At 43.3% G+C, this 25,588-nt stretch overlaps 1 protein-coding gene across 5 annotated transcripts; it reads left to right on the top strand.

The window, feature by feature from the left end:
- Positions 1-600: 600 nt before the first annotated feature.
- MCOLN2 (mucolipin TRP cation channel 2) lies at positions 601-25,326 on the top strand. Of its 5 annotated transcripts, none has more exons than XM_065673734.1 (14): positions 601-810; positions 5,276-5,435; positions 8,411-8,584; positions 12,735-12,879; positions 13,410-13,497; positions 13,624-13,720; positions 14,180-14,279; positions 15,784-15,899; positions 17,295-17,444; positions 18,754-18,855; positions 18,970-19,092; positions 21,699-21,905; positions 23,244-23,359; positions 24,660-25,326. In XM_065673734.1, exons 1-14 carry the CDS (start codon positions 761-763, stop codon positions 24,694-24,696), a joined length of 1,665 nt encoding a protein of 554 aa, XP_065529806.1. In that variant the 5' UTR covers positions 601-760; the 3' UTR covers positions 24,697-25,326. The 5 variants fall into 5 exon arrangements, with proteins under 5 accessions (XP_065529806.1, XP_065529804.1, XP_065529807.1 ...); XM_065673732.1 differs by lacking the exon at positions 601-810 and adding an exon at positions 983-1,113; XM_065673735.1 differs by lacking the exon at positions 601-810 and adding an exon at positions 1,413-1,434.
- The last annotated feature ends 262 nt before the right edge of the window (positions 25,327-25,588 follow it).

Genomic DNA, 25,588 nt, shown 5'->3' with positions numbered 1-25,588 from the left:
AATCACAGAGTTGTTAGGGCTGGAAGGGACCTCTGGAGATCATCTAGTCTGCCAAGACAGGCCCACCTAGAGCAGGTTACACAGAAACACATCCAGGTGGGTATTTAATGTCTCCAGAGAGGGAGACTGCACAATGTCCCAGGGCAGCCTGTTCCAGTGCTCTGCCACCCTGAACATAAACTTGTTCCTCAAGTTGAGGTGAAACTTCTTGCGTTTTGGTTTATGGCCATTGCTTCTCATCCTCTTGCTGGGCGCCACTGAAAAGAGTCCCAGAACACCCTAGTTTGTTTTGTTTTTTTTTTTTTTTAAACACCCTAGTTTGGAACAGCCACCTTAAACCACATCCTCTGCGGAACAAAGCACGTTTTCAGCTGCAGAATGACTTGCTCTGCAGTAGCGTAGCTAACCTAACCCTAACCTAACCTAACCTAACCTTACCTAACCCTAACCCTAACCCAACCTAACCTAACCCTAACCTGTCCCGCACGTTGTATCCCTTAGTAAGCGCCCCAGCGCCGATCTCTCAGCCGAGGGCAGAGCCGCGGCAGCTCCACCTGCTGCAGCCGGGCGGGCACGTGTGCAGCGGGCGCCCTCCTCCGCCCGGGCCCCATAAAGCCGGCGCTGTCGGCGGGGTGGGTCGCGGGGCTCGCTGGCGGGATCGGGCCGCTCGGCCCAGTCCTCTTCGGTCGTGGCGCCGGCTCCTCGTCCGCTGCGGGCTGCTGGGAGCCCCGCCTGGGCAGCGGCCGGGCCCCGCGGCCCCATGGAGATCTCCCTCAAGTACCTGCCCGGCGGGCGGGCCGCCGCCGGAGGGTGAGCGGGACGGGACGGGGCTGGGGACGGTGCTGGAAGCTCGGGTCCTCCCGTGCGGCGCGGCAGAGAGCGGGGCTCGGGGCGTTCCTTCGGCTGCGGCGGGGGCAGAGCGCCCCGGGGCACGGCGAGCGTGTGGGGCCGCGATAACGGGTGCGTCCCGCTGCCCCGGGGCATGGCCGCATGGGGTGCCCGCTGGGGGGGCGCGCCCGTCTGGTACCGCGCCCCGCAGCGTTCAGGCACCTGGCGAGCAGCGCGCAGGCGGAGGGGTCACTGTGAAGCCACGTCTTTAGCTTGCGGCACAAGGTAGGTCCCGCCTGCCTGCTCGCTTGGGGTCCGCGCTTCCCGGCCGTTCGGCAGCCGCAGAGGTTCCTTCGTATGGCGATGCGGGTCCCGCGGCCGCGGCGGGGAGCTGCTGTGTGTTCGGCGTGTGCCCCTTGCTCTAACCGCCGCCTTTGGTAGCGGAGGCTGCTGGCGCCGCTCCGGCGGCAGCTTAGTGGCTGGTAACGCTGGTAGCCCTGTGAAAGGAATGGGTTTTCTCCCAGTTTTTTAGTGTTCACCTTCCAGAGGAGTGCTAGGCGATGCCCTCCTCTGGGCGAGCTGTGAGCTTGGTAAAAGAACATGAAGGTGAGGCTGGGGTTGCTCCGTCTGATATGTAGAACTCTGTGATTTATTCTTTGATTTTGTTCTTCCTACCCCACCAATTTTGTGACTACCTCTCGTAGAGCTTAAGTAGACTTTTTACAGGGCATGTACGAATAGAGCAAGGGGAGTGGTTTTAAACTGACAGGGGGGATATTTGGATTAGTTATTGGGAAGAAATTCTTCCCTGTGAGGGTGCTGAGGCTCTGGGCACAGGTTGCCCAGAGAAGCTGTGGCTGCCCCATCCCTGGCAGTGTTCAAGGCCAGGTTGGATGGGGCTTGGAGCAACCTGGTCTAGTGGAAGGTGTCCCTGCCTGTGGCAGGGGGCTGGAACGGGGTGAGCTTCAGGGTCCCTCCCAACCCAAACCATTCTAGGGTTCTATAAATGTTCTGGATCTGGAGCTGTGATAGACACTGTTGGTGTTGCTCCTGTAGTGAATTACTTGTTACAAAGTTCAGATCCACTTTATTAAAACATTTTAGGCACTTGATTGGATGGTGCTTTTTCTGCTAGGTAAAGAGCTATGTATTGAAAGTGCATTTTATAAGTAGGTAACTATACGCTGTAGTCATTACTGTTGAAACCTCTTTCTTGAATAGAATACTGAGCTTTAAATGCCTCACTACAAAACCTTATCCAAATAACACATCGACCTTGCAAGATACAGCATTGCAGTGGTGGCTATAGTAATGCAACTTTTAGAATTGAATTGGTAATAATTATTATTTGTGGCACATGATACTTAATGGCAGTTAGATATACATGTAAACATGCCTAGTAGAGTTAGTAGCTGTTCACAGAACTTGCTTGTGTCAGTGCTTTACAAAACATACTATGGAAACCTACTAAAATGTGTTAGTTACTGTGTCTGAATGGAGTTGAGGCATTACTCTGCCTTGAGCTGGGTGTTTTGTGTGGATTATGTGGCTAATAAACATTTGGTAAGCACTAGATGGTTTGTTTTAAATGTGGTAAGTCATTGTTAATCAGAGCTTTTTAATGCTTCGGCTGAAGGTTCAAGTTCTGCAGTTTTAGTGCAATTTGGCTATTACATTGAATCTGTCCTAGTAACAAACATCTTATACAACAATTGCTGTATTTCACCTATTGACAAATTAATTTTCTTAAATACTACACCGGAGAATGCCTGTTCTATATTGGCAGGCAAAGCCCAACAGCAATACAGGCTTGAACCTCATGGCTTCCTCTTACAGTGGAAATGTATCTTGCTTTCCTTGGCTGAATTTCCTACTCACAGTTTCTACAGTTAACTAATAAAGGAAGCTATAGGCACCAGTGGAAATAATCCCTAGCCAGTGGAGTTAAGCAAGAGTTGTGTAAATGTGAGGGTATTGTTATTAGTAAACATCACATTTTTAGAACAGTAAGGGCTTGAAAGACAGCTTTGGAAAAAACCCACCATGTCTTCTGTGGCGTGTATTTAATTATCAAAGGAAATGGTGTTTGCTATAAAGTTTGCTGTTGGATTTTTAAGATCTCTCACTACTGATACTCTTACGGAAGGCTTAGGGGAGGATTTTGCTGAGGTCTTGGAGTGGTTCTTATGTCAAACCTGCTCTGTTTCCACTTTCTTCCTCAACCACTGCGATGAGTTTTACTCTGGGTTAGACCTTGTTTGCTGTGTACTCACGCAAATGCTGCTGCCTGTTCACGAGAAGCTGTTACAGGAGCAGCAATGTCTTTGGGTGTCAGTACAGGACTGAAGAACATATGTACCTCTTCCCTAGAGAATACTTGTGTCTATAATTATATCCTTTTCTGTCAGATGTGTTTAAATTTAATTTTGTCTTAAACATTATTAGAACAACTCTAGTATGTTTTTATTATAAATCTAAATAGGGGTGTACCATGGTTTCTTTTTCTTGCAAACTTTGCTGTGTTTTTCTTAAAACCAGAATCAGCTTGCCTCCCATCATCTTCATGAACGATTGATTTAAGGCTGTGTAATAGAGAGAACCTTTGAGCTTCTAATGTTGAAATAGATCTTTGGGGTTATTTCACTTCCTCTTATGAGGAAACATCACAGTATTTTAACTCATTTCTCTTGTGAGACAGCTGGCTCTAGCAAATCAAATGTGCTTTATGGTCTACAGTTTGGACTTAAATATCTGTACACTTCAGACAAGGGAGCACGAAAGAAGTAAGAAGGCATCGGAAAACTTGGATACTATGCTTTTGGTTTTGACCTTAAGAGAAAATGTTGTCCTTTATAAAATTCAGATCGTGGGGGGTAATTTTCTGTATGGTAAATGGAACTGATAATTGGTTGCTGATACCAGCTTCAGGTATGATATGTTACTAACTGATAATTGGCTTCAGATATGATTGCTCTGTCTTAACACATGGGGGAGAAAAACTACAAGCTTGGTTCTGATCTTTGTGTGAAGTAGGAAAGTTCTGACAATTACCGTTCTAGAAAACAGGGTTAAAAAGACCAGGAAAAGGGGAAAGTTTTCAATGTCCTGTTCAGTGGAGAGGGAGAAACTCGGAGTGATTTAAGACTCCTACAACAGCAGTGCTCTGTGCTTGGTCCTCTGAATTTTTTTTCTTTTTTTACATGCCCAGATATTTGAATAAATAAATGCCTAGGAGTTCAGCCCGTAAAGCTGCCTGTTCATAACAGAAGCGTGCTATGAAGCCTGCTCTGGTTGTTTAGTCTCTAAGAAACCTTTTTCTGGTGGTAGAATGTGGGTTATTCAGAGAAATGTGTTAACAGTGACCCCCATTTCAAACATTTAGTTTTAAAAAAGAGCTAAATGTATACTCGCTGTTACTATTGCAGATCCTCATATTTAATACCCATTTCCTGAGAAATAGTTGTGTGGATGTTGTGTTTTGATGATATAATGCGACTGAATGATTCTTGTTTTCAATGATGTGATATAGAATCATAGAATCATAGAATAGTTACGGTTGGAAAGGACCTCAAGATCATCCAGTTCCAACCCCCCTGCCATGGGCAGGGACACCTCACACTAAACCATCCCACACAAGGCTTCATCCAACCTAGCCTTGAACACCGCCAGGGATGGAGCACTCACAACCTCCCTGGGCAACCGATTCCAGGGTCTCACCACCCTAACAGGAAAGAATTTCCTCCTTATATCCAATCTAAACTTCCCCTGTTTAAGTTTTAACCCGTTACCCCTTGTCCTGTCACTACAGTCCCTGACGAAGAGTCCCTCCCCAGCATCCCTATAGGCCCCCTTCAGATACTGGAAGGCTGCTATGAGGTCTCCACCCAGCCTTCTCTTCTCCAGGCTGAACAGCCCCAACTTCCTCAGCCTGTCTTCATACTGGAGGTGCTCCAGTCCCCTGATCATCCTCGTGGCCCTCCTCTGGACTTGTTCCAACAGTGCCATGTCCTTTTTATGTTGAGGGCACCAGAACTGCACACAATACTCCAGGTGAGGTCTCACAAGAGCAGAGTAGAGGGGCAGGATCACCTCCTTCGACCTGCTGGTCACGCTCCTTTTGATGCAGCCCAGGATACGGTTGGCTTTCTGGGCTGTGAGCGCACACTGCAGCCGGCTCATGTTCATTTTCTCATCGACCAGCACCCCCAAGTCCTTCTCTGCAGGGCCGCTCTGAATCTCTTCTTTGCCCAACCTGTAGCTGTGCCTGGGATTGCTCTGACCCAGGTGCAGGACCTTGTAGGGAAATAGTTCTAGCAATTTTGTTGCGAAACAAACAGAAAACTGTTACAGACCTCTTATGTCACACGGTGATTAGAGGTGAAACTGCAGTATGAGACAGTTGCTAAAACATTCTATTGGTTTCTAATTAACATATTATTTGTGGCAGAAATATGATGGCTCAGTCAGATTCAGATCTAAAAGAGACCGCTTTGAAAGAGGATCTGAAGTTCTACTTCATGAACCCATGTGAAAAATACAGAGCAAGACGCCAAATACCATGGAAACTGGCTTTGCAGATTTTGAAGATACTTATGGTTACTACACAGGTAATCCTTCCTCTGCTTTTACTCTTGGAATGCATAGCAATGATGTGCAGGAGAAAGAGGTCTGTGGTTCTGGGCCTTTGCCATCCCTGGATATTTATTACTGATTTGAACTTCCTGCTTCAGTCCAGAGAGAAAAAAAATACAAGGAAAGGTGTGCTGAAGGGGAAGAATAACACAAACTAAATTTCAAAAGCTTCCTGGAGATTTTGGGTCAGTATTTGACCAGTTATTTTGCTGGTTTTAAGATTATACTTTAAAGCAAATGATGCGAATTACTTAGTGGCAGCCACTAAATCCAACACTGTTCAGGCTTGCTGTCACAGTATGTCCTGTTGCATTCATAGATTAGAGTTTCATTGGACTGTTTCAAAAGTGGTATTTCTTGAAATCTAGTCAGTAACTTGAAATGTACATGTTCACTGTACATGCTATGGTTCAATGAAAATGCTATGGTCTCTAGTGATGAGGGGAATGACTGGGCTGAATCAGATGTTTCCCTTGCTTCTGTCCTCAAATGATGAATTTCAAACAGTCAGGTACCTGGCTGGTAGATGCAAAGAAGAGGGAGTGTTTAAACTGCACTAGTATCACAGTGTAGCTGGTTATTTTATAGTCCGCTAAGAAATGGTGGCTGGGGATTGAGGGAAGCAAAATGGGATGCAGGTATAAATAGAAATTACTTTTCTGGACCTTTGAAATGCAGGACTCCGACATTTGAGTGTTTGCAAGAACAGCAAGTATACAACACCTGAAAGCATGCTGAGTTGCAGGGTTACAGGTTTGTGTTTGACTTGCCTGCTAGAAGGAAGCATAACTCCAGCTTGGGTGTCCCTGTGCTTTATTGCCCGCTCCTGCTTTTCATCTCCCTGCTGGAAATGTGACCGGCTCTTGGGCCCCACTTGGCAGAGAGTCTGTGTGCCAGAGTCCTGACAGGGTTCTGCCTGCAGGCAGGAGTGGGATGCAATGGTTGGTCTCTCTAGACAGGGCTAGCTAAAATAAATTACATACACTAGTGCTGGCACAGCTGTGACCTGTAGGGATGGAGCTGCTGAGACCAGGGAGCATATTAAGGTGCATGGAGGGGGATGTGTTAGAGTGGGCAGTGTGAGCACAAGCTGTACCTTGGATGTGGATTATTGCCCTCTATTCAAAGACAGGGCAGTAACCTCTATGTGTCAATAATGAGACAAAATACAGCTTCACACGGCTCTGAAAAGGATCAGAACTTTCAGTCTGTCCTGACTTAAATTCCTGGGGGAATCATTGAATGTGTGCTTTTTCTGTCTGCTCTCCGAGTCTCCCACTATGCTTTGTGAGCAGAAGGGGTGCAATGCTCTGCTGCTTGGCTTCTGAAGGCCACAAGATTTTTCTGGGTTACCACTCAATATTTTTCTTGTCAGACCTGGGTCTTGCTCACATGCCCGGCAGGTAAGTAGACAAAAGAAGGAAAATAGCGTCTGAAGGAAGAGGTGTTGCTGCTCTGTAAGGACGTCTCAAATGTGCGCTAATAGCAGATGGACAGGTTCAATAAGCATCTCTCTACTTCAAGATTCTTGCCCTCACTCTGAAAGACAACCTAGCAGCTGGGTTATCTGCTTGACTAGAAAGCAGAAGTGCCTTCTGTCCCAGTGTGGGGAGTAAATCTTATTCCAACACTGTGCTGAAATCCCTCAGGGAAACCCTGCTGAGTATGATTTATTTCTCTGTATTGCAGCTGGAAGATCCCTGGTTTTATTTGTATAATTTTTTTAGAGATAGTCGCTAGAGTGCCACAGCGATACTTGTAGCATTCAGTTGGTGATTTTTGTTTTGTAGGCCACTGAAAAAAACATAGTTGATTTAAAACATGGCTGAAAGCATGAAGATTCGGCTTTTAGTCTGAAGACTGCATATGCACAGCAGAATTGACATCCCCTTTTCTGTGTTGTGGCTGTGACTTTGCTGTACAGCCAGCCTTGCACCGGATGGTCCTGCTGCATGTGTTGTTTTACCCTGCCCCAGATCTAAGCAATGACTTTCTAGATTGAAAGATGATGTATTCCAATGAAGGTGTAAAAAATAATAGGTGTGCTTTCCAGTTTTTGTTTTGAATGAAGGAACTTGGATGTTCATGGAGCCTCTGCTGTGGGGGATTTCTAAGTTCACAGTTCTCTTGCTTGCAGTTTCTCACTCTTGCTTCTTCCCTTCTGCTGGTTTCCTTTGGAGCTTGGAAACTCCATGCACTAATGGGAGTTTCCCGTTTGCTATTAGTAAGCAGTTTAAACCTAGTATGAACGGTTAGCTATTTGTGGCTTGGGATACCCTCATGCTACTATGCCTGTGAATAAATAAACTCTTGTTGCTTGACTATTTTTCAGCTCCTGGGCTCCATTTTTATTTTCCTTGGTGGTGGTGGGAATGGGACCATCCATATAGTAGGGCAGCACAAATCCTGAGTAGTAATTCTGCTGTCTGTTTCTGCTTCTCATTATAACCTCCTTAACCAGCACCTGGGTCAGGCAGGTGATGCTTTTTGCTGCTGTGGAGTCCCGTGTGGGTTTGTTCTAATCCTGTGCCATGCCAGAGGTAGGAAGAAGGTGCAGGAATCTGTCCCATAGCAAAGGAGGGTATTTCTGGTGTAGCAGGTTGTGCTGTTAACTCTTCCATCATTTGCATCGTCAACAAAAGTTTTGGCACATTCCAGTGCAAGTGGTTGGTCCAGGACGCATGAAGGGTGGCAGTGTTCTATCTGTCTGGTTAGTTCCTGCACTATAAGTTTTGGAATCAGTGGGAGCCTTGGTTTTATGTTTCTGATAACCCTGCTTGTGGTAACCTTTAGTATTCTTATGGCATTAGTTAACAGATTCTTTGCTCATGTTGTAGCAGGGGTACAGGCACCTTTCTGTCTTGTGTTTATTACAATTCAAAGCTGTTTCCTAAATGTTGCTTCTTGACTAATGTTCAAAATTCGGATTTATTTTCTATTTTCTTGTCAGCTTGTTTTTTTTGGTTTGAGTAACCAGCTGGTGGTCTCGTTCAAAGAAGAAAACACTGTCGCTTTTAAACACCTCTTCCTGAAAGGCTATTCTGGAGTTGATGAAGATGACTACAGCTGCAGTATATATACACAACAGGATGCTTATGATAGCATTTTTTATGTTATTAACCAGGTAAGTGTGTGTGTTTATAATGTGTTTATAAAGCCAAAGCTATAGCTATAAACTCCTGCTAAGGTTCTGGTTTTCTGTCTCCATTCTTGGATTTCAGTTTTGGTGTCTCAGTGGATCAGTGAGGAGTCCTGAAGTTCATGTGTAACATCTGCAATTTTCATCTCTTGGAGATGAAGCTAAACCAAAATCTTACTCGGGTAGTACTGAAAGCCAGAAAGTCAGAAAATTGCTCATCTTGCACAAACTGGAGCCTTTCTTTAGGTCTTACTTTGAAGACCTATGGGGCTGAATATACCTATGCATGGTATTCAGAAAATCCATGCTTACAGCTACACTGAATTGCAGCTTTGTAGTGAGTGCCAGAGGCCTCAGAATGGGCAATATGGTACTTCCAGGAATGCAGAGGCACTCACCCTGCTTTAGGGGTGGTATTTTAAAGAACAGTCCCTTTACAATCATGGGAGGAAAGTGGGGGGGAGGGGGCAACCTAGGATGAAAATTCAGTAAAAGCTTTTGTATTTAATTGAACATTAATAGGTTCAGAAGACACGAGCTGAAAGGGGGGGGGGTTGCGTTTGTGTAAAATGAAATGTCTCTAGTGTTTGGATATGATGATAAGCCCAGAAACAATTCACACTGGATAAATGGAGAATGGCTTTAAGCCACCTTTCGTTTTCCCTGACCTCAGGACATCAGCTCTGACATTAGATTTAAAGCAGTTTTGCTCCTTCAGTTATGCCCAACAGGCATCCTGGAGCCACAGGATCCTCACAGGCAACAAGCCTATACCTCCTTCTCAAACGTGGCACTCACATGGGGGCTTTTTGCTCCTCTGCCATCTGCTCTAAGCAGAGCCATCAGCAGATCAAACGTGCTGTCTCTGCTGTGCTGGACAAGGCTAGGACTCTTATTCCTGGTACCTTAAAAGAGTTGAAGTAGTTTCCTCAGTCTTTCTTTGAACTCTCAATATTGCCTCTATTTCTGCTATAAACTGTGCTTTGTTTTTCTTCCTTGCTTGCTTTGTCTCCCTTTCCTTCTTTTGTAGGCACTAAGGCTGAGGTGAAGTGCAGATAGAAGACAGTAGAGAAATAATAGCTTTATATCCTCAAGAATGAGCCGATGTGTGATACAGGCATCAGAAAAAGGTCTCTTCATAAAATGTCTATGTGTATAAATGTAGACATATGCTTTAAGGAGATTAAACTTGTGTAATCTGCGCTTTAGTGTTGTATGGAGTTCCTAAAGCTTTTTGTTGCTTGTAAGACTTCATAGAGCCTGCCTCCAGGTGAACACTATGACTGGTGTTGCTTTTGGGGGGTTTGTTGTTCTGTTTTGTTTCTAAAGGATGCCTGCTGGGAAGAGCCAACCCTGGCCAACCTAGTCTGAAAGCAAGGGTTTTTTTTCAAGAATGGGCGGGTAGAAGACATAGGCCTTGGTGTTTTAATTTGAACGGCATGGCTGGTGGGGGGGTTGTAGGGCAAGCAGAAGGATATGATATTACAGAAGATGGTAATAGTGCACAGCAAAACTGGAGTTGTAAAAACTGAATTTTAGGCTTTGTGTAATGTACCACTGGGGTATTTTCCCACTTTGGGGGCACAAACCTCCCCTTCCTCCCCCTGCAAGAAACCAATGACAAAAACCCCAAACACTCTTTTCCACTTTGAAGAGCGCGCAGCTTTTCCTTGCTCCTCTCCTGGGGCCAATTTGGAAGTTTCTATTCCAACGCAGACGTGTGGAGTTGTTACACTCGTACCTGCCCCCTGGCAGAGTCTGTGGGACCTGGATGTTCTCTCTGCCCTGTCTGGGGCCACTTAGAAATGTATCAATGGGGATTTTGCTCTTACTGTTTCATAGTGTTGTTTGAAAGGGGCATGCGAGTAACCCAGAGCCATGGGTTCCGCTGTCAGGCAGGCAGATGCTGAAAGCACACGTGGACAGAGCAATGGCTGTTAGATGCAGAGTTCTAGAGATGTCCTCAGAGGGATGTGGAGCTGTGACTAATGACTGTTTCCATTCACTTGACCTGCCTTAGTCAGGCTTGGCTTCCTTAATTTTCTCTGAGTTAAGATAATGTTCTTCACTTAGTTCTTAACAGGGTTTGGAGGCTGTACTTTTCTCCCAGGCTGTGTAAACTTGCAAGCTTAGCTGTGAGGACTTGAGAGGGCACTGAGGCAACCCTTTGCATGGAAGTGTGGGAGCTCCTCTTGCAGTTCCTTTTGGATGTGGAGTGTGTGGTGGTTAGTGACTGCTGGGATTTGTTTTTTACCCCACAACATGGCTAGTGGTCTTAATAACCCTAGGAAGGAGGAAATAGGATGACACTGAATGATTCATGATAACAAAATCCATGTTTAAGGGAGAAAAACCAGCTGACCAATTGTTTTTTTGGTAATGGGGAAGCCTTGTTCGACTTACCATGTCTATTTACATCACGCATTCTGGGAAACTGAATGCTTCCTTTGGAGCAGACTAGTGCTGTATATTGCCTTGAGCTCTTTTGCTAGGTGAGGTAAGGGTAAAACCCCAAATGAATTACTAGATATTTATGCCCTATTTCTCAAAGGGCTGTGGTCTGTTTGACTTCTCTTGAACAACATTAACTGGTGCTAAGCTGAGCTGGCAGGCAGCTGCCTCGCCTTCATGGCTGGTCATTGATCTTCCCAGCTGTTGAGGAGCTGAGAGCTGTGCCCCAGGGGTTTGACTCACTTATGCAGGACTGGGAGGTGTGACCCCATGGATCAGAGGATGTATCTTGCTTCCAACAGACACTGAGGGATCTGGAAGGCAAGTTGTGAGAGGACTGGCCTTGAATGGGGTTCTTTAGTGGTGCTCAGGGCTGATCCATGAGTGGCTAATGCTTGGTTTGGCATAACATTATTCACTGCCATTTCTAGCCCTTGTTTCTAATTTGTATCTTGCATATGAAAAAGGTGACTTCTGCTGTATTTAGAGTAAGTGGAAAAAGAAAGTACACTCTCATGGGCATGTTTTTGTGTCATGCTTTAGCCCCAGCTGGCAACTAAGTACCATGCAGATTCTAGCTCACTCCCCCTGCCCTGGTGGGATGGAAAGAACTAGGAAAAGGTAAAACTGTGAGTTGAGAGTGGTTTAATAATAGAAATAAAGTCAATAGTAATAGTAATGAAAAGGGAGATAGCAAAAAAAAAAAAGTGATGCACAATACAATTGCTCACCACCTGCTGACCAATACCCAGCTCAACCTGAGCAGTGACTGGCACCTTCCAGGTAACTGCCCACAGTTTATATACTGGGCATGATGTGCTGTGGTATGGAATATCCCTTTGGCTAGTTTGGATCAGGTGTCCTGTCTCTGCTTCCACCTGGCTTCTTGTGCCCCTCCCCACTGGCAGAGCATGAGAGACTGGAAAGTCTTTGACCAGGGTAAGTGCTACTGAGCAACAACTGAAACATCAGCGTGCTATCAGCATTATTCTCCTGCTAAAGCCAAAACACAGCCCTGTACCAGCTACTGGAGAAAAAGGTTAACTCTATTCCAGCTGAAACCAGGACACTTCTATGCTTGCGTAAAGCAGGCAGGTTAAATTACCCTTGGAGGCTGCCCAAGCTGTGTGTGTGTTCCTTGGTTGCTAGTTATATGGTGAACACGTGGCTTCCTGCCTCTGTCACTGCACAGGGAGCAGGTTTGGTTTTGCTCTGGGGGTGGATTTGATAAGAACTGTGACTTGGATTGTACATAAAACAATAGAGTTTCAAGTGGTGTGAAAACACCTTCATGAGATGAATACATCAGATATCCCTGGAGTGGGTATGGTTAGTAGCAATACTACATTAAAGTTGCTGCCGGGCATCTCATTAAAAGCTGTGTGCTGGCTTGCTCTCTGGCATGTGAGTAAGCATTTGCAGTCAGCCCAGTGGGTACTGGGCTCCCAGTCACTGTCACCAGGATGCCAATCACTACTAATTAATGGCCAGCAGCCTTCTTAGCTTCCCATGTGAGATCCACTCTCAATTTGCAGGCTTTATGTGAAAGTAAAGGTTTTTTATTTTTAGCTTTTTAATGTAAAAAGCTGTATTGACACATACAACTTTGAGATTACAAGTTACTGTTTAATGTAAAAAAGATGACTATCTCTAACTGAATGCTTCTGTTTTGTTTTTAAACCAGTACAGGCAATTAAAGAATGTATCCCTGGGGACCCTTGGTTATGAACATGAAGGATCAGGTTTAAAAATCTGTAAACAACAGTACAAGAAAGGCACAATGCTTCCTTCCAATGATTCGCTGAACATAGATGTTTCTACTGAAACAGGTATGGTACTGTTGTACTAAAAAAGGTCTTGCTGTGGAGTACTTATATTCTACTGCTAAAACAGTGAAGCTTTAAAACCAGCAGCTTTTTGCATGGCAATCACATGAACATTACCACTCCTCTTCCCCATTTCTCCCTTGGTTTTTAGTACCTGCCTGGAAATGACAGCTCTGTAGACTTACAGGAAGCTCTTTTCAACTCCTGTCATTAGTGGGTTGTGGAGGTCTCTGGTTGTTTCCCCTTCTCCAAGAAGAAGGCTCAAATACAGAATTCTGGATGCTGGTCACTCTGAGCACTCAGTGGCTGGGTGTCCTTCCTGCCTCTTGGAGCTGAGTCCTGGCTGCTAACTGCTTACATAATAGTACATGAACCTGCTTCTGAGCCCACTAGTTGGGCCTCTGTGTGGATAGCTTGGCTTAAAACTAACACTCTGCATGATCAGGACTTGCCCTTCAGTCTGATTGGCTCAGTTTTATTCTGTTTTCTAAGCAAAATTTTTAAGATGACAGCTTTTCCTCTTTACTTTCCAGAATGTATCTTTTTAAAGCCACAGGAGCTAGCTGGTAAGAAGGCTGAACTGAAGCTGAACTCCTCTTTCTTCAGTCTTGAATTTTACAGGTAAAGTGGCGATGGAGATTTTCTTTATTTCAGCTTGTCCTTTCACATGAATATGGTGGATTCTGACTTGTGCAATTTGCATATATGTGTTTGGTTTGTATTTAATATACTTTTTAAAACATCCAGGCTTATACAGGTTGAAATCTCCTTCAAGCTGAAAGGCATTGCCCTACAGACCATCCATGCCCGTGAATTGCCTGACTGCTATGCATTTCAAAATACTGTAAGTGAATACGAGGTATTGCACTTCCAGCACTGGATAGGTAAGAGCTAAAGCTAAGGGGTAGGCATCATCCTCCCAGCTAGACTGCAAGGGAGAAGTAGTTGAGCATGTCCTGGCCCCCAGCCCTACTTCCCAAAGGCTGCTATTTCATAGTGTTTCCATGGGACAGTATTGTTTTGTAACATATTCCAGCTGGTAACTTCATAACCTGGGAAGCACATAAATAATTGTTGTTCTTCTAAAGGTTAAACTTGAAGTTTGGCTTCCGAAAAGACTACTTTTTATGCAGTACATGACATGTTCTCAGATTATGTCTACACACAATTTATGCTGACAGCTTTCTCAAAGTTTACCTGACCAACAAGTATTAATACATACTATGTCAAAGCACTTAGCAGGATTTGTTTTCTGGAAGGAAGTTTTACTAGTCGTGTTTCTGATACACTTCTGTGTTTCCAGATAACTTTCAATAACAGAGCCCACAGTGGGAAAATCAAAATCTATTTTGATAGTGACACTGATATTCAAGAATGTAAAGACTGGCACATAGTTAGCTCTGGTAAGTATGGTGCGTGTGTGTTTGCTTGATAGCAGCGTTATGCATCTCCTGTCACTTCCCCTGCTCTGTAACAGTCTGTCCAGCGAGATACTCCCCATCCTGTTCATCTGCCTCCAGCTCTTAAAACAAGGCAATACAGCTTGTCATCAGCTGGGGAATAATTCCTTTTTGTGAGGGTATTGAGGTGAGATGACATGGGTATCTGTTATGCTGGTGTGTGCTAGCAGCAAGCTCTAACTGGAAGGGGGGATGAGTATGCATTCTATAGTTTTTAATTGTTCTGCTGCTTGGAGATTGCTCAGATAATTTAATGCATTAACAATGGTGAACTCCAAACTCAAACCTTCTACAGCTTTCCTTTCTTTCCCTATAATTGAGGTGTTCTTTGTCAGAAAGTAAGGATTTTATTTTTGTACCACTGCTGTTAGGTTTAATGATGTGCATGAGCATAGGGTGGTATCTGCCTTGTATTTGTAATGTTAGGGCTTGGTCTGAAAGCTAAGAAATGTGCTTTGAAGGCCCTTTCAGAAGAATAGAAGCTGTGACTGAACACTGTACAACTGCTTCTCCCATGCACTGACTTGCTGTAAAGGACTGTGGTGGAGTGATACTTTACATATATATGTATATAAAATATACAGCAGTGTGATATATAGTATCTTGATTAACAAATATGTCAGATGGTCTGCCTTTTGCCTGGGCAAAGCTAGCTTTATCTGATAATACCATGTTGTACTGATATTAAAGTGGTATCTTACAGTACATCCTGAAGAACTGCAAAGTATTTTGCCTTGCATCTATGTACAATAACTTCTTACTGCTGTCTTTCAACTAGCTGTTCTTTATTTTGCATGTAATTAGCAGAGGGAGCATACATTATTCTGTAATAAAGGTGGTAAACTGAAGTATTACTGCAACAATTAAGTGTTTCCCTTTATTTTTCTATAGTTAAAATCTATGCGATGAAAGATGTAGGGACAATTGATATGAGTAAGCAAAGGAAAACACCTGACTTGGGTTCCCATGAGGGCTTCTAAAGCTGTGGATGAAAAGAATACAGTACAGAAAGTCAAACAAGTCTGTGATTGCAGGTCAAGGAATGAGAAACAAGGCAGGATTTTACCTATCTATTTACTTCATAATTTAATTATGTTGATACATGCCAAAATCTGCATTTCTTTTAGCCCGTGTAGTTGTGACACTGGAGCACAAATGGGCAGGTAAACTTAATGGAAAAAGGGGACATCTGCATTGATATACCCTTTTATTGGTTTTATTCTGAAGAACTTGAACATACTTTTCATTCTTGTAGTCCAGTCTCTGTAGCTGTTTTCATGTAATTCTCTGATCAGTTGTGCTTATAATATGCTTGCAGGAAGAATATTTCTTATAACCTATCTATTTATGGGGTGAGAGTGTTTAAATGCAAAATAGGGGACATCTCATAACAATTTGGGCTCAGATGTGAGGAGACTAACTGTACTTCCTTTCCTTGACTATACAGTTCTCCAGAAAAATACTGAATATATTCTAGCCTTTGATGGATTTGTCATTTTAAGTTGCTTTGCTTCTCTCATCCTTTGCACACGATCTATTGTTCTTGCCATGAAACTACAAAAGGTAAGTTCAGTGCTCATAATCTCCATGCTTGCTTTGTTTTGTTTGCTGCTGGTCTTGTGAAGTAATACAGTTTGAAACATAAAGTAGTAAATACCTTGCAGGATGTTGCTCTCTTACTATTATCCCTATCTCTAGAGAGGATGTATAGATGTCTGTGGTGAACAGTTGCTAGCTGTTTGTGTAGTGCTGTAATATGAAGTATTTTGTTATATCTCTCAAGGCCAAAAAGAAAGGAGTCTCGTAGTTTTCTGGTGTAAGGTTTTTTTTGTTCTGCTTTTTCTTTTTTCTTGTTTTTGTTGTTGTTGTCCAGGATTTTACGCAAGACTTCCAAGTCCTTGTGCTCTGAACAACCAACATATCCTGTAACTTCAAAACATGAATTCTTCCTTCCCTGCTTCAGAGCAGAATTCCCATAGAGGTTTTGTCACAATCAATGCTTTAATGAACATCCCTCCAAGCCAGCTCTAACTGGAGAACATGTGAAGTGTAGCACATAGTCTGAGTCTGGCTGGTTTTTTGTTTTTCTGGGGCTGGAACCACCCTTTTTCAGTTCTTCTTTTTGTCCGCCCCCAACAATCCCTGATCAGTCTGCTGGCACCTTCTTCCCCACTCACCCTCCTTTGCAGGCCTGTCCAGCTTCATCTTGAGCTGCTTGCACAGCTGTGTATCAGCAGACTTGGCTCTTCTGCTCCAGATGCTAATACAGAAACACAAGCTGGTCCCTGAGATGTGCCAGCTTATAACTGCTAGTTGATACAAACTTCACAAGCATGTGGCTTGTGAGAGCTGGAAAAAGAGTTCAGGATAGGTAGGATATGAAAGCGCAAATATTTGTCTCATTTAAAACCTATGAAGAAGATATAGTGAACAAGATAGGTGAAGAGAATGCAGCTCAGTAAAGGCATTGTCAAACTGGTGTCAGGAATAGGGCCATCAGCATTTACTCATGAGCAAAAAGAGCAAGTGAAAGCCGATGGGCAGTGTTGGGTGTGGGAAGTAATATTGTTGGCTGTATTGGAAGTGAGAGCTCTTGCTTTATAGCTCTCTTTGAGTTACTAATTCTCTTTTCCACTTGTTTGAGTGGTTTTGCTCTGTTGGAGGTGGACAGAAACTCTTGCAAAGAGGGCTGAAGAGGGGATAACAAGCCATGGTTAGGCTAGTGGGGATTTGTTACGAAGTCAGCTGTTGTGTGGAAGTTGGTTGTCACTGGTCTAAACAGTTCTTTTTTCTCCATTTATTTCTTTTGCTATTGAGAATGACTTTAAAGCTATTATTTCAGCAAACGCTATAGGAAAAGGGGGTATCTCAAACTTGAGTACTGCTACACTACTGGGCAACTGTACATATTTTTCATCTAAGATGACCTGTAACTAACACCTAAATGCTTCTCAATAGAGATTTGTAAACTTCTTCTTGGAGAAATACAAGCGTCATGTCTGTCATGCTGATCGCCTGGAGTTCATAAATGGATGGTATGTCCTGGTAATTATCAGTGATGTGATGACAATCATCGGGTCAATCCTAAAAATGGAAATAAAAGCCAAGGTGAGAGTTTAATACTTCAGATAAAATATTAGGCTGGTTACAAACATATGTAATGCTGGGGACAAGTGAAAGTGAGCTATCACAGTCACTAGTAATCTTGTTTGGTTTTGCTAATTGTTACTTCTTAGCGCTAGTTGGACTAATAACTGGTTTCAGTCACTCTTCCCAGAATCTTTCAGTAAGACCATGTAAGCTATTTAAACATCCTATTTCCGCAGTGCTCACCCTCATATAGGGCCTGTGGGTGAACAGTTCCTAATCAACCAACTAAAAATACCTAAACCAACTTGGGTTGTTGTTTCTGAGAGAAGTAGCAGTGCTTACTGCACAGGGAAATGAGTCATACCCTGGGTTAAAACAGAGCTCTGACAGCTTGTTAGAAGCATGACTGGTACAGCTTGCTTTCCTGCCCTGTCCAAACTACAGGCACAGACAGTGTCACCTGCTGGTCCTTGACCTCCTAGTCCGGGCTTGCTGAAATCAGTATCTGTCCAGCTGGCAGCTCTGCAAGGGAATTTTGGTTTGGGATTTTTGTTGACTTGCCTTTTTTCCCTCCAGTAGAGCTGTATGTCAGTAATCCACATGTTCACAAAACCTTGCGTTCTGGGAAAAACAGGGTAGGTAGTGTGCTGCTCCTGCTTAGTGTGTACTAAGGCTCAAAGGGCAGATGCCCAGAGTGCACCTAACAGGAAGCACTTGACAAACTCCAGCTATATGGCAAGGTGGGGGATGGGGGTAGGAAATATTGATCTAGATAAATACCTTGTGCTTATTGTAACCAGCTCTAGCCTTCTAAAGTAAAATGCGAATAGAATTGGTTATAAACTTCACTGGTAGTAAAAATGGTGTTCAGGCTCTGAGCAGCCAGTAACCCACTCAGATGTGAATGTGTGTAGCATGGAAAGGGCTGTAGTCCTGAGGCTCACTTTTCATTTAAATGGTGGCTTGTGTTTTTCTAAATAGGCAAACAAGCTCTCATTCACTAACAATAGCTTTTTATAAGCAAAACCTGGGAGGTATTCAAGCTAATTTAAAGTCTCTGTTATAATGAAAGGGCTGTAATTACAGACTTGGCATGATCAAACTTGAAGAGTATCAGCACAGATGTGCTTTCATTTGCAGCGCTGTTACATATGAGTGGTCTCAGTAAGTAACTGCAGTTAACTTTGGTCTGATTTTTGTGATGTAGCAACATCCTTTCAATATTGGACTGCCCTGCTTTGTTTGAACTGGTGGAACTCAAATAGCTGTCAAGCTGACATACCTACTACTTTGTAACTTGACCACCTGCTCTGTTTGGATCCCTCAGAACCTCACAAGTTATGATGTCTGCAGCATTTTACTTGGAACATCAACTTTGTTTGTCTGGGTTGGAGTCATCAGATACCTGGGATATTTTCAAACCTACAATGTAAGCCAGAAATCTAATATTTAACAATCAAAGCATGTATTTATATTTGTCACTTACTCAGGTCTCTAACTTGTGGATTTCTTCCCTTTTCCTTTCTTCCACCCTGACTTGTAGGTGCTTATTTTAACCATGCAGGCATCATTGCCCAAAGTGCTAAGGTTTTGTTGTTGTGCTGGGATGATTTATCTTGGCTATACTTTCTGTGGTTGGATTGTTTTGGGACCTTATCACGAAAAGGTACGTCAGCAGTGTTACTCCTTTCCTGGTCTAATGATGTGTATTTGTGTCTATAGCTCCTAGTTGTAACAACAGAAATGGGTCTTAATGTTTGTGTTTAAAAGCTGTGATGTGAAGAACATGGGAGTGTTTCTCCTTCCACGTGTACCTCCTGCCCTTTTAACAAAAGAACTGTATTCTTGCTTTCACTGTGCGCTTGAACTCGGTGTAATCTCCAGTACAAGGCTGTGTTTGTGATGAACGAGTGGTCTGTCTAGGTAATGTCTGTCTGGAGGCTGGAGGGCATAGGTCTGTATCTCTTTCGCCCTCTTCTGGCAATCCCAGTTCAGTTGAGTTGAAGAGGCACTGATTTAGGTCACTGAAATTTCTGGGAATCTCCTTGGCTCTGACTTTGTTTTTCCAAAGTTTTCCTGTGCCATGTAACTCCAGCTCTTGAATCTTGACCCCTAAAGGGGTGGATGAATGCTTGTCTTGTTTAATTTGCTTCCTGTGTGGGGGTGTGTTTGTGGGTTTTTTTGTTTGGCTGCTTTGGGTTTGTTGTTGTGCTGTGGTTTGTTTGCGGGTTTGTTTGTGGGGTTTTCTTAAGGTTACTATTGGACTGTGTGCCTGGTATGTTGCCTTGTCGGAAAGGTACGGGAGTAAGGCTTTGTTTTCCAAAAACACCAGCAAAACAGCTGCAAAGCTTGTTTTAGTTTTGTGTTTTCTTGGTGGATGCACTATATGACAGTTCAAAAAAAGGCAGATTCCTGATATGATAAATTCTAGATCTACATTTGTAACTCATTAATGGACAACTTCTCATTCTTGATCTCCAGTGAGACACTATATACTGTAACAGGGACACATGCTGCAGTGCCTGCCTCAGCTTCTCATGCCCCCAGAGCTGGGATTCCTCTAATGCAATGTAATTTTATCCTCTGAGAAATGTAGGCATTCTGCCTGCATATGTTTTGAATTGATGACAGCACATTCTTCTGTGGGATGCTGGCTGCAGCAGGATCCTCTGTCATACTAGGGGCCCAATTGATTATAATGGGCACATCACAAATACTGTTGTAGCATCCTTGCAGCAAGTACATTAATTATCTGCGCAAAAGGACATGTGGTCAATAACACGCTTTTCTATGAAAATCGTACCTCTCGCTAAGTACCCCAGGTCAATGTGAAGGAAAGCAGCTTCCTTGAGGGGTTCTCGTTTCTGTCAGTTCCCCGGAAGCCCACAGGGAGGCAGTGTGGCTCCGCGCACAGCCGAGCGAGCCCCCGAGCCGCTCCCGTTATCCCGGATGAGAAATGGGAAGAGCCCTTCCTGATGGGCCGGTGCACAGGAGGGAGATCCTTGTGCTCAAAAACATGGGAATACCAATGTTGCTCTTCCTTCCTCTACTACAGCAGGAGAGAGGGAGTAGGAATCCCGCATTCTGTGTTATGTCAGTGCTGGAGCATGTAGGTGAGCAGTCCTTCGCAGCGCACTTGCTGTTCCCATGTGTTAAAACCTGTGGGTTGCTCAGAATTTACCTGTCCAATGTCTCCCTTCTTACCAGATAATGTATTGCTGGGTTTCATAATGGCTTCAACATTATTAATTATAATTAATTATAAAGCAGACCTGCTGTTCCTGTGCAGCAGTATGTTCTCCATGTAAGTATATGCTTCTTAACATCTTGTTTTCAATTTAGGGCCCCAGTGTAAGTGGGTGTGTTCATGTTTCTTCATTGCTAATAGCCACATTAAAACACTGTGCATTAATTCATATTGTTCAATCAAGTATAGTTAACAAATCCAGTATTTGGGGAGGGTGGGGAGAAGAGCAAGAGGGGAAAATCTGCTCCCCTGGTGGCTGAATGGAATTTGGCCTCAGGATATGTTTGAGCTTGGGGAAGTGGAGTCAGGAGTTTAATATAATGTCCTTGAAACGAAACCATGCTTTTGTCCAGGGTATGCTTTCAGTAGCTTCACAGTACAGCTGTAGCTTGTACCTACAGCTCAGAGAGGCCTTTCTGAGTGACAGATAATGTTGTTGCAAGAAATTTAATTTAGACCACTTGAACTCTGAAGGCTATGTGCTATCTCTAACTGCTTGGTACAATATTAATTACCCATACTGCAGTAATGCTGCAGAGCTGGGAAACCAGAGGATGTGGATTCTGTTCCAGCATACCACTGATTTACTGTATAGATTCTGTGAAATCATTTTGTCTGCAAATGGAATGATATCTTCCTGTGGGTCTAAAATGGATTAAAATTCAGTAACTTAAACTTCCTGTGGTGGTCAGTTATTGACCATTTTGCCATTGAGCATCAGACGTTTATTTCTTGTTAATAAATAATCTTAATTCTGCTGTTGATATATAATGCTTAGCCCTTGATTATTTTCTAAATGTTTCTATTACTGACATGTATGTTTTGGCCTGTACGTTCAGGAAAGAGTGTGGTAGCATTTGATTGTGACTGGATTGGTTGCTTTCTATAAGTAAAATTCTGTTACAGGAAAGGTTGATTTGGTTGTGTGTTGCGTGGGTTGGCTGGTGGGTTTTTTTTCCCCACTTTCCCTTTAATCCATCTGATTGCTCTTCATATTCTAGTAATAATTTTTACTCACTTTCTAGTTTGAAGATCTGAACACTGTGGCTGAGTGTCTGTTTTCTTTGGTCAACGGTGATGATATGTTTGCCACGTTTGCTCAAATCCAGCAGAAGAGCATGCTGGTGTGGATGTTCAGTCGGTTGTATCTGTACTCCTTCATCAGTCTGTTTATATACATGATCCTCAGCCTGTTTATTGCACTCATTACTGACTCTTATGACACCATAAAGGTAAACCAGTTGTTTTCCATTATACTTCTAACCAGTTTGGTACTCATTCTTGTTAATCACTCAACACCATAGTACCCTAGCATTAGGCATGATGACTGGTAAGACTATTAACATCTTTTAGCTTAATCTCCGGTGAAATTGGGAGGATGGCTGGGTAGTCATCCAAATGGCTAAGCAATGATTGGTTTGGAAAAATTATCCTCAATGTGTGTCCCTGTTTATACTTTCTGCTGCTTCACCTGGTTTCAAAAGGGTAACAGCTAAGGGAAGCGTGAGTGGAAAGGGTCATTTTTTATGTGTAGTCATACAGAGCTGGATAAGGCTTGTTTGAAGCAAATGTTTCTTTTCATGGCCTCAGAAGCTGAGGTCAAGAAGAGTTTGCTGGCCTCTTGAAAAATATCCCCTTGGCAGGAGTGTGGCAAGGGCCAAGCAGGGAACTCTAAGCTCATTTAGGTGTCCACACTTGCTTAATGTGCTGTTTGGAAATGTGTGTCTGAAAGGAAGTATCTTCTAGAAGACCCAATACTTCTCAAGTTAAAATTGTGCCATCTAGTTCCAGCATAAACTGGCTGAAAGGGAAATGAGATTTACAGTAGTTACCTTTTGTCCTTGTGCTGCCTCCCCTTTGTGCTCCTGGTAGCTGCAGTAACCAGTGGGAAGGCAATGTGGATCATGCTCTTTAGTTCGCATCCCTTTCTTCTCTTACTGTCAGATAAGGCTAGCAGAATAAGGCTGGTCTGACATGAACCACACCTTCCAGACCAAGCAATATCTCCACTCTCGAAGCATCTCAAGATCCAACTTGCCTGTCTGTGCTTATTGGATGATCAGACCTGCAAAATGGTGTTTTACTGTTACTCTTTCCCTCTGAGCACTTCATGTAGATCAGTGGGGAGCCATTTCAACGTGCTGAACTGGTGTTACACAGAACATTTCTTAAGCATGACAGCCCTGGATATCCACATTAGGGCTCTTCAAATCCAGCATTGAGGATCCTGGGGAAAAATGAGCCCAGGGCACTTGCAGGGAGTACAGCAGCTGATGTGAACAAGAGAGAAACATCACCAGTATGACCTGAGATCAGTTGCTTGGTCTCTTATAAGCAGCAAACAAAAGGTGAAGGAATCTGTGAGCAATGTCAGTTTTATATCACTTAGATTGCTTTGTTCCACCGACTACATATGTGGTGTTTCTAGGGTGGGATTTTAGTTTTTTTCGTCAGACAGCAATACTGAACAAATGAACCAAATTGACTGTCACAGTCTATAGAGGAAACTTTAGAACACCTCATGCTCAGTAACTTGTCATATGTTGTAAATAAAATGCCTTCTCTTCCAGAAATACCAGCAAAATGGGTTTCCAGTAACAGATCTCCATGAATTTCTGAAAGACCATGGCAGTGCTGGTTATGGAAAAGAAAGGACTTCCATGCCACTTGTCTGCTGCTGTGGGAGGTCAGTAGGGTGTTTTCAATGTGTTTTTGATAAGTTCATAAGCTAGCTTCTCACTGCAAAGTGCTGTATCATAAATGCTGGAGCATCCAGAATTCAGCCCATGGAGTATTTGGACACCGTTTGTCTCTTGGGTTTTGCCTGTTGTTAGATCTCCAGTCTGCCGATGGTGCAGGGGTGGCAGTTCTGAGCTTAAATGCATGTTTTAAGTGTTCTGTTGATATGAAGACTACCATGTAGAAACTGGTGGAACTTGATGGGAGAACTGCAGAGTAAAACATGGAACTGCCAGGGAGTCAGGAGCAAACTAAGTCTCTCCTGCTTTTAGGGTTTTGCAAGTCTTCTTTTTCTAAAAAGCTTTTCAAATAGGCTGGGAATAGTAGCAGAAAGCAAGAGTATGTGTTTCAGCCAGGGAGTAGTACTTAATCCCAAAGCTAGGCTGTGTCTGTAAGACTAACTGGTTTAATGCCATCTGTCAGTATTGGAAACACACTTATATATGTCTGATGGTGACCAAACTCAAGCCCTTGGAGGTCTTAGTGGTGCTTTTTAAGCTGGTGTTGGTGAGAGATGAGCATCTTGCCTTCTGCTTGCTGGTCTGGAAGCAGATTCTTTAAATTCTGTTTCTAAGGAAACCTAACACCTCTGAATGCCTGATTGAGAGGGGAGAGATCTGGTTGCTGTCCCTAGGCAGTTCAGGAGAATTCATGCTTGAGTGCAGAACAGTTGTGGGTGCTTTGTATGGAAGCCAGGCTGTGGGAGAAAGAATAGAGCTGAACATGGACACTTACTTGATCAAAACTGGTGTAACAAACATTATTTTAACAGTGGGATGCTGCTACTGACATACTGAGGCTTTGTGAAGTGCGGCTTTATACTTTTGGTGTATTCTGACAGAAGGAAGCCTCGTAGCTAAACAGGAGCATGCGAGATGATGGTTGGCAGGGTTGGCAGGTATCCCAGCAGTTGCTGTGGACACTTGAAAGTCAACTAACTACAAGGACTCCAGCCAGGTACAGCTTCAGGTTTCACATCCAAGTCATTGTGCGGGATAAGAGATTTTTGTCTGCTCGGGCGCAATAAATATGCTTTACTGTAGAGAACTGAGAGTGCAAGCCTGGTAGCTGAGGTGAAAATCTAGAGCTCTTGCTACTATAGCAGTTTCTGCTTGGTTGTCCTGATGCAAGTGCTGTAGTTGCTTGCTAAAATGGGAGCATGCAGAACAGAAGGATCAGAATTTAACTTGGTTTTCTGTGGGTAAATGCATGTCTTGCTGAGTTAACTTAAAATTTTTCTTTTGCAGACAACAGAGTGATGACAACTTGATACTTATTAACTGATTACAAGTTGAAATTCCTCACTGATATGCAAAGAAAGAATAGCTGTATGGAGAAGAATAATTCTACAAATTGCAGTAAACCCCACTATCTGGGCCTTCCTCACTGTGGACAGACTAATCTTACCTAATTGAAGGTGCTGGGGGAAGAAAAGCTGCTCGTGTGACCTCAGGTGGCTGACCAGGAGGAGAGCCCAGAACCGGTGCCTGGAGGAGAGCTGTGAAGAACTCTGTATTCTTGCCCTATGTTCTGTCACATGGGAGAAGACTGATACTTGAGCATTGTCTGTGGGAGCCCTGTTTTCTAATTGCCTCTAGGAGGAAGGAAAGTGGCCCTGAATGAACTGTTGCTGTTAGTAAGAATTATGTGAAAATAATTTTAAAGAAATAATTTCTTGTTTAAAAATATTAAAAGGCAGTAAAGAAGAGAGCAGTTTTCCACTTAAAATGATGCATTTGGCCTGTAATGTCTACTTGGCACAATTAATTTCCTTGAAATAAATCTATGTACAACTACAGAGCTGCACAAAAGTGCAAAATAATTGTTGTTCTCCCTCTTGTATATTGTTTTAACACAAACCATCTATAGATTAGTCTTTTCTTTAACAGCTTTACTAAAAAGCAGTTTATCCTCTCTTTGTCTGTGAGTCTTTTCTGTTATACCTACAGTACTTGCATACTGTGTCCAAATTAAACTTACTACTTCAGCTATAGGTAAGTTTTTACATGGTTGGAAACTTCCTTGGCAAGCATTGTATGAAAGATGATGAAAAGATTGTTGCTTTTTTTTTAAACTTACTTTTGATTTATTAGTATTACACTGTTGTGTTGCCAGAACCTGGAGGACAAATTCAGGCAGAAACAATGCCATGGAGTTGACTTGCCTAATTACTTCT

This window comes from Lathamus discolor, chromosome 3 (genome assembly GCF_037157495.1).
Source record: "Lathamus discolor isolate bLatDis1 chromosome 3, bLatDis1.hap1, whole genome shotgun sequence".
NCBI classification, from domain to species: Eukaryota; Metazoa; Chordata; class Aves; order Psittaciformes; family Psittacidae; genus Lathamus; species Lathamus discolor.
This window is presented reverse-complemented; position numbering and strand designations above follow the sequence as displayed.